Source organism: Nerophis lumbriciformis, linkage group LG03 (assembly GCF_033978685.3).
Source record: "Nerophis lumbriciformis linkage group LG03, RoL_Nlum_v2.1, whole genome shotgun sequence".
NCBI lineage: Eukaryota > Metazoa > Chordata > Actinopteri > Syngnathiformes > Syngnathidae > Nerophis > Nerophis lumbriciformis.
In genome coordinates this window covers 21,347,055-21,355,218 of record NC_084550.2, presented here as the reverse complement: position 1 = coordinate 21,355,218, position 8,164 = coordinate 21,347,055, and the positions used below count along the sequence as shown (strand labels likewise).

General features: G+C 48.0%; 2 protein-coding genes across 3 annotated transcripts in view; both read left to right on the top strand.

The window, feature by feature from the left end:
• The first annotated feature begins 332 nt into the window (after nucleotides 1-332).
• Nucleotides 333-4,006, top strand: LOC133580904 (protocadherin-8-like). Its single transcript, XM_061935152.2, has 3 exons — nucleotides 333-2,920; nucleotides 2,997-3,222; nucleotides 3,285-4,006. The coding sequence occupies exons 1-3, from the start codon at nucleotides 494-496 to the stop codon at nucleotides 3,635-3,637; spliced, it is 3,006 nt and encodes a 1,001-aa protein (XP_061791136.1). The 5' UTR covers nucleotides 333-493; the 3' UTR covers nucleotides 3,638-4,006.
• A 3,381-nt stretch (nucleotides 4,007-7,387) lies between these two features.
• LOC133580913 (leukocyte cell-derived chemotaxin 1-like) overlaps nucleotides 7,388-8,164 on the top strand; it is an 87,509-nt gene continuing 86,732 nt past the window's right edge. For both annotated transcript variants that reach the window (XR_009812232.1, XM_061935163.1), the window contains exons 1-2: nucleotides 7,388-7,510; nucleotides 7,597-7,737. Coding sequence is in view for 1 of the 2 variants with exons in the window: in XM_061935163.1 (XP_061791147.1) it covers nucleotides 7,439-7,510; nucleotides 7,597-7,737 (213 nt within the window). In the remaining variant the exon portion in view is untranslated. The remainder of the gene's footprint in view (nucleotides 7,511-7,596; nucleotides 7,738-8,164) is intronic.

Sequence of the window (8,164 nt, the reverse complement as noted above, 5' to 3'; positions counted from 1 at the left end):
AGTTATCTCTACAAGGTTAGGAAATGCACCCTCCCTATTCTAATGTCCTCTATCCCCGTGGGCCGGGGGGGGGACGACGACGACGACGACAAGGGACAGTACAGCATTACTAAATCACGCCACTACTAAATCACGCCGTGCACTTAGCACACATATTAGATGCCAAGCTTCCTTGACAGTCGAGGAATCTCCATGCGTGGAGCTTTGGAGGTCTTTCAGAAGTCACCCCTCCCCTCTCCCACTCCCCTATTGGCCACGGCCAGGCTCATTTGCATACCCTCCCCCTATAAACCCCCTCGCAGCCGCCGCAGCTCTCCTTGCTGCGAGAACTGCACACCTTCCCCGGTGCGCACCCACGGACAGACCTATGGAACATCTATTACTCGTCTTTTAAGCGGATTCTGCAGGACATTTTTTTTTTTTTTTTTTTTGGGAACCATTAAAAAAAAAAAAAGTTGGACTCTGCTACTTTTGCTGAATTCAGGCGTTCAAAATGGAGAGAGGAAGGTGGCTGCTGTTCGTTTCCCTGGCAAGCCTGGCAGGTGCCAAGACGGTCAAGTACCAGACCTTCGAGGAGGACGCCCCGGGCACGGTGATCGGCAACTTAGCCAAGGACGTCTCCTCCGCCTATTCCTCGACAGGCTCCCGGGCCAATTTCCGGATGATGAAACAATTCAACTCCTCTTTCATCCGTCTGCGGGAGAGCGACGGGCAGCTGAGCATCGGGGAGAGGATAGACCGGGAGCGACTCTGCAAACACACCCTGCAGTGCCTCGTCGCGTTCGACGTGGTCAGCTTCTCCAAGGAGCAGTTCAAACTCATCCACGTGGAGGTGGAGGTCAAGGACATCAACGACAACTCCCCGGAGTTCCCCCGCAAGGAGTCCAGTATGGAGGTCTCGGAGAACACCGCCGTGGGGACGCGGATCCCTCTGGACTTTGCCGTGGATGAGGATGTCGGGGTGAACTACATCCAGAGCTATCAGATCTCAGTCAACAGTCACTTTTCGATTGACGTGCTCAGCAGGGCTGACGGGGTTAAATATGCGGAGCTGGTGCTCATGAAGGAGCTGGACCGGGAGACTCAGCCGTCCTACGCCCTGGAGCTGGTCGCCATGGATGGCGGGAACCCCTCCCGCTCCGGAACGACGCGCATTAACATCAAAGTGAAAGACTACAACGACAACAGTCCAGTTTTTGACAGGAACAGCTTCTCCGTGGACCTGCCGGAGGACGCCCCAGTAGGCTTCTTGCTGCTGGACCTGAATGCGGAGGACCCAGACGAAGGACTGAACGGCGAGGTGGTGTACGGCTTTGGGAACCAGGTCCCCTTAGAGATCCGCCAACTCTTCAAAGTGGACCGAAAAAGCGGGCGACTCACCTTGGAGAACCCGATTGACTTTGAAAGTAAGAACACGTACGAGTTTGACGTCCAGGCCGCCGACTTGGGTCCGAACCCAAGTCCGGCTGTGTGCAAAATTGTGGTGCAGGTGCAAGACGTTAACGACAACGCACCAGAGATCTCCATCACGCCCATGACGTCAATCACTGCAGGGATAGCGTACATCACCGAGGCAGCGGCGAAGGAGAGTTTCGTGGCTTTGGTCAGCACCTCAGACCAAGACTCCGGCGCCAACGGACAAGTGCACTGTACACTTTACGGACATGACCACTTCAGACTGCAGCAGGCCTACGAGGACAGCTTCATGATCGTGAGCACCAATCCGCTAGACCGTGAAAAAATTCCTGAATATAACCTCACTGTTGTAGCTGAAGACCTGGGCTCCCCTCCTTTCAGGACAATCACCCAGTACACAATCCGTCTCACGGACGAGAATGACAACGCTCCGGTGTTCAGTAAACCGGTGTATGAGGTCGCAGTGGTGGAGAACAACGCACCTGGGGCTTATATCACAACAGTGGTAGCACGGGACATGGACATGGGCTTAAACGGAAAGGTCACCTATAAACTAGCAGACAGCTACTTCATGGGCTCGCCTATTTCCACTTTTGTGTCCCTGGACCCCGCCAGCGGGTCTCTTTACGCGCTGCGGAGCTTCAACTTTGAGGTTATGAAACAACTGGAGCTTCGCATCACAGCCACCGACGGCGGCTCGCCGGCCCTGTCTGGCAGCGCCAATGTCTTTGTGAGAATCGCGGACCAGAACGACAACACACCCGCCATCACTCACCCGGCGCTCAACAACGGCTCGGCTGAGCTCCTCCTGCCCCGGGACGCCCCGACCGGCTACATCGTCACGCGCGTGGAGGCCAGAGACGCGGATGAGGGCATCAACTCCGAGCTTTCCTTCGGGTTGGCCACCGGTGAACCCTCCGTGTTCTCCGTCAACAAAGTGACGGGGGAGATCTACCTGAACCAGGCGCTCAACCACGACGTGGACGACACCTTGAGCGTCACCGTGACGGTGAGCGACAACGGCAGGCCAGCCCTCACCGCCACAGCCACGCTGCGCTTCCTCATCATCGCCGGCTCCCCGCCGAGTGACCGCACTGTGTACCAGGCGGGCAGCGGGAGCGAGGCGGTCGCGCAGTGGGACCTGTCGGTGGTGATCATCGTCGTCCTGGCGGGGAGCTGTACCCTCCTGCTGCTCGCCATCATCCTCATCGCCACCACATGCAACCGCCACAGAGGGGACAAGGGTGGCGAGGACAGCGACTCGTACGGGGAGAAAGACACGCTGGAGCGGGGCAGGAACCACGTAGCCGGGAACCCGCTCCTTCCTCTGCACGCGGCTGCGGGGGAGGCGGGCTTTGAGGGACACTCCTACAGCAGCCAGGCCGGAGGGTTCAACCCAGCCCACGTCGGGGGGAGCGACATGTGCTCGGCTTCGGAGGACGGCAGCGAGGTGCCGTGCGTTTATGACTCGGACACGAACAAACCGAGGGCGAATAAGCACGAGGTGAGCGCACCTTTTCAGGACGTCAAGTGCGGCTAATCATGCAGGCGTTTAACTCTGCCTTCTCTACCTTTCGCAGGGGTACTCAACTCTGCCGGGCTACGGCAACGGGAAGGAAGCCGTGAGGCCGATCACCATCTGGAAGGGCAACTCCTACACCACCATCTCCGCCCGAGACCCCGCCTTCAGCGGCAAGGACAGCGGCAAGGGGGACAGCGACTTCAATGACAGCGACAGCGACGTGAGCGGGGACACCGCCGGCTTGAAGAAAGACGGAGCCGCTCCCCCGATATGCGCCCAAAACGGTAAGAAAAAAGGACGGTTTTACCGATTTTCCTCAAGAGTCTAACGTTTCTCCGTTTAACAGCATTGTGGGCGTGCACCAGCGAGTGTAAGGTCCTGGGTCACTCGGACCGCTGTTGGAGCCCCTCGGCAGTGCGAGCCAATGCGGCGCCCTCCCCGGCGCCGACCGTCTCCTCCTTCAGCAGTCAGTCCAAGACGGCGTCCCTGCCCCGGGACCCGCAGCGCAGGGACAACTACTACCAAGCGCACATACCCAAAACAGTGGGGCTCCAGAGCGTGTACGAGAAAGTCCTGCACCGGGAGTACGACTACGTCATGGTCACCCCCACCCGGCCCGCGAGGGTCCAGGAGGTGTGCAGCGACGTCACCATTCCGGTCTACACCCCCACCCCCACGCACTGCGACGACGACAACTGAAGCACAACTCCGCACACGTACTCTCACGTACTTTCAGTATACTCCAAAAAATAATTATTTATTAGTGTAAAAATATTGTGTTTGTGCATTTTGGTTTAATGTATTCAATCACTTTTCTTCTTTCTTGAACATGTCTTATATGCAAGTTTTGTACATAGAGAGATTTTATTTTTTTATAAAAGCCATAATCAACGTGTAAATAAAAGCATGCTTCTATTTAAATCTGCCCCCAGTCCCATGAGGCTGGAACAAAGATGGAGATGTAATGAAATAATTTTGAATGTAAAAATAACTAAATTGTACATATTTTTTTGTATCATCACAATGCTGTGAGGGGGAATAAACTTTTGAAATACTGCGATAATGCCACCAGGTGTCGCTGTTCTTGCAGCAGTGCTCTTACATCCCTGAAGGTCACTTTACCTCTTTTTTTTTTTTTTTTTTGGTAACATTTTTTTTTGGTTAATACAATTAATCTGCAGGTTCCGGTAAATCAAGTGTAGCCTCAATAACGACGAGGCAAGAAACATTTTAAAATGACCTCATAAATTAAACTACACTTAGGCTGTCCTCGTATAAATGAATCACAGCCCAGTGAAATATGCACACTGGAGCGTCCACTCCCACACAACTTAAAGACTAACTTGTCAATTCATTAACGATAAACCTGAACACACATTGCTTTTATCTATCTAATATATTAGCAATGGATACGTTTCATACCGGGAGTGTAATTGAAGGCACTCGAGAGGGTACTTAAGATTTAGAATATATATATATATATATATATATATATATATATATATATATATATATATATATATATATATATATATATACACATATATACATATATATATATATATATATATACATACAGTATATATACATACAGTATATATATATATACATATATATATATACATATATATATATATATACATATATATATACGCCCAAGACCCGACCTCCTGGCTGATGATTTTAGGTTGTCCTGAAAAATTTGGAGGTTTTCATTGTCCCATTTACTCTCTGTAAAGCACCAGTTCCATTGGCAGCAAAAACAGACCCAGAGCATAATACTACCACCACCATGCTTGACGGTAGGAGTGGTGTTCCTGGGATTAAAGGCCTCACCTTTTCTCCTCCAAACATATTGCTGGGTATTGTGGCCAAACAGCTCAATTTTTGTTTCATCTGACATCACATGGACAAATATAAGACCTTCTGGACCTTCAGTAGACCCATAATAAATTCATAAAAGAAGCAAACTTCATGAATGTTTTTTTTTTGTGACCAACAAGTATGTGCTCCAATCACTCTATCACAACAAAATAAGTTGTAGAAATGACTGGAAACTCAAGACAGCCATGACATTATGTTCTTTACAAGTGTACGTAAACTTTTGACCACATATATACAGTAAATAAATAATAAATAAATATAACTGAATAAATTACTTCAATAAAATAACTGATATTAGGTAAAAGCCAAATCAAAAAGTTGAATCTTAAGCCTGCTCTTAAAAACATGAACGTTCTCTGCAGACCTGAGGTCCTCCGGCAAACTGTTCCATAGACTTTGTGTCCTTACTTTGGGAATAATTAGAAGATGAGTGCCAAAGGATCTCATGGCCCGGGAAGCAAATCTGAAAAGATAAGAAGGCCCAATACTAGAGATGTCCGATAATGGCTTTTTTTTGCCGATATCCGATATTGTCCAACTCTTAATTACCGATTCTGATATCAACCGATACCGATATATACAGTCGTGGAATTGACACATTATTATGCCTAAATTTGTTGTGATGCCCCGCTGGATGCATTAAACAATGTAACAAGGTTTTCCAAAATAAATCAACTCAAGTTATGGAAAAAAATGCCATATTTATTATTGAAGTCACAAAGTGCATTATTTTTTTTTTAACATGCCTCAAAACAGCAGCTTGGAATTTGGGACATGCTCTCCCTGAGATAATCCTGATACCCACTACAACTATGGGAAATACTATACTTTGACTTTCACAAAGTGCATTATTTTATTTTATTTTTTTAAACATGCCTCAAAACGACAGCTACAAAAACAATGAAGGCACACAGCTTCAGTCCAGAGTATACTAAAGCAGTGTTTTTCAACCACTGTGCTGCGGCACATTAGTGTGCCGTGGGTTAAATCTAATTTCACCTATTTGGGTTAAAAATATTTTTTGCAAACCAGTAATTATAGTCCGCAAATGATGTGTTGTTGTTGAGTGTCGGTGCTGTCTAGAGCTCGGCAGAGTAACCGTGTAATACTCTTCCATATCAGTAGGTGGCAGCAGGTAGCTAATTGCTTTGTAGATGTCGGAAACAGCGAGAGGCAGTGTGCAGGTAAAAAGGTATCTAATGCTTAAACCAAAAATAAACAAAAGGTGAGTGCCCCTAAGAAAAGGCATTGAAGCTTAAGGAAGGCTATGCAGAACCAAACTAAAACTGAACTGGCTACTAAGTAAACAAAAACAGAATGCTGGACGACAGCAAAGACTTACTGTGGAGCAAAGACGGCGTCCACAATGTACAACCGAACATGACATGACAATCAACAATGTCCCCACAAAGAAGGATAAAAACAACTGGAATATTCTTGATCGCTAAAACAAAGTAGATGCGGGGAATATCGCTCAAAGGAAGACATTAAACTGCTACAGGAAAATACCAAAAAAAAAAAAAAAAAAAAAAGCCACCAAAATAGTAGCGCAAGACAAGAAGTAAAACACTACATACAGGAAAACAGCAAAAAACTCAAAATAAGTCATGACAGTACACCTACTTTGAGACAAGAGCTATATTGATGCATGCTTGGTTATGGTTTAAAGTCATATCCAACAATTGCGACAACAACTTTTTACTGTCGACTGAGCTTTGTTTTTTAATGATTTCTGCTGGTGGTGTGCCTCCGCATTTTTTCAACGCAAAAAATCTGCCTCGGCAGACACTGTACTAGAGCATACTTGCCAACCTTCAGACCTCTGAATTCGGGAGATGGGTGGGGGTCGAGGTGGGCGGGGTTTGGTGGTAGTATATTGTAGTGTCCCGGAAGAGTTAGTACTGCAAGGGGTTCTGGGTATTTGTTCTGTTGTGTTATGGTGCGGGTGTTCTCCCGAAATGTGTTTGTCATTCTTGTTTGGTGTGGGTTCACAGTGTGGCGCATATTTGTAACAGTGTTAAAGTTGTTTATACGGCCACCCTCAGTTTGACCTGTATGGCTGTTGACCAAGTATGCTTGGCATTCACTTGTGTGTGTGAAAAGCTGGAGAAATTATGTGACTGGACCGGCACGCAAAGGCAGTGCCTTTAAAGGTTTATTGGCGCTCTGTACTTCTCCCTACGTTTAGCTGTGTTTTAAAATGCCGTCAATTTTGCTTTTTGAAACCGATACCGATAATTTCCAATTTTGAAGCATTTATCGGCCGGTAATATCAGTTCGATATTATCGGACGTCCCTACCCAATACCATAAAAAGAACCTTAAAATTGATCCTGAAACACACAGGGGAGCCAATACGGAGATTTTAAAACTGGTGTAATGCGAGCCCGCCTGCTGGCCACGAGTATTCAACACCTAAAATACTTTTTTTAATTCGGAAAAACGCTTGTGGAGGCAACCTGTGCGTAAATGGGCAACTTTTTTTTCCATTTCAGGAAGATGGGAGTGGTTGGAATGACCCCTCACTCCCACAAAGAGAGAGAGGGAGGAGAGAGAGAGAGAAAGAGAGAGAGTGTGTGCAAGTGGACCTGGGATCCTCAGGTGTTCGTCTCCAGTCATGGCCGGGAATTCAGAGAAAGTACCGATTGCCTCCGCGGGGCCGGAAGACGTGCAGCAGTTCATGCCTCCGGTGAGAGTTCATCCCCTCCGTGTGCCAGACGTGATCATTAACGCTCCAGGTCTTCCATTACCACATTTGGGTTTTTTTGTGCGCAGGCTTACTCTACTTTGGCGGTGAAGCCCGCCGCCACCGGGCGCTTCCTCAAGGCCGGGATCGCGGTGCTGATCGCCGGGGCCCTGCTGCTGCTCCTGGGGGCCGTCGGAGCCTTTTACTTCTGGAACAACCAAGAAAAACACGTAAGTGTGTGGTACAAGACACTAAGACTGGACAGTTTGGGGGATCATCTAAGTCCACTAAGCTAAAAAAGAGTTATCAACTTTAGAGTGGGACTCTTTTTTTTTTTTGCAGGGTGGGCAAACACACGAAGTTAAACAAGACATGTTACATGATGGAGTGCATGAATGGAGCCCTTGTGTGTATAGGATCCTGGCAGGGTGGGGTGGGGGTAGAAGGGGGTCCTCTCTGGTCCGGTTGACGGTCCGGGTGCAAGAGGTGTGAGGACAGAGGGGGGAAAACTTGCAGCTTTTTAGGGTATTTTTTAGTTTTTTACTAGGACGTGGCTGCTACTGTAATTAAGAAGTGGTATTTGTCACATGGTGTAGGCCAGGGGTCGGCAACCCAAAATGTTGAAAGAGCCTTATTGGACCAAAAATACAAAAACAA

What these genes read in the sequence shown, in the direction of transcription:
- LOC133580904 (XM_061935152.2), top strand. Translation starts at nt 494, where the DNA reads ATGGAGAGAGGAAGGTGGCTGCTGTTCGTTTCCCTGGCAAGCCTGGCA. An exon ending in CGAGGGCGAATAAGCACGAG is followed by an intron (nt 2,921 to 2,996) that starts GTGAGCGCACCT and finishes TACCTTTCGCAG; the next exon opens with GGGTACTCAACTCTGCCGGG. An exon ending in CCCGATATGCGCCCAAAACG is followed by an intron (nt 3,223 to 3,284) that starts GTAAGAAAAAAG and finishes TCCGTTTAACAG; the next exon opens with CATTGTGGGCGTGCACCAGC.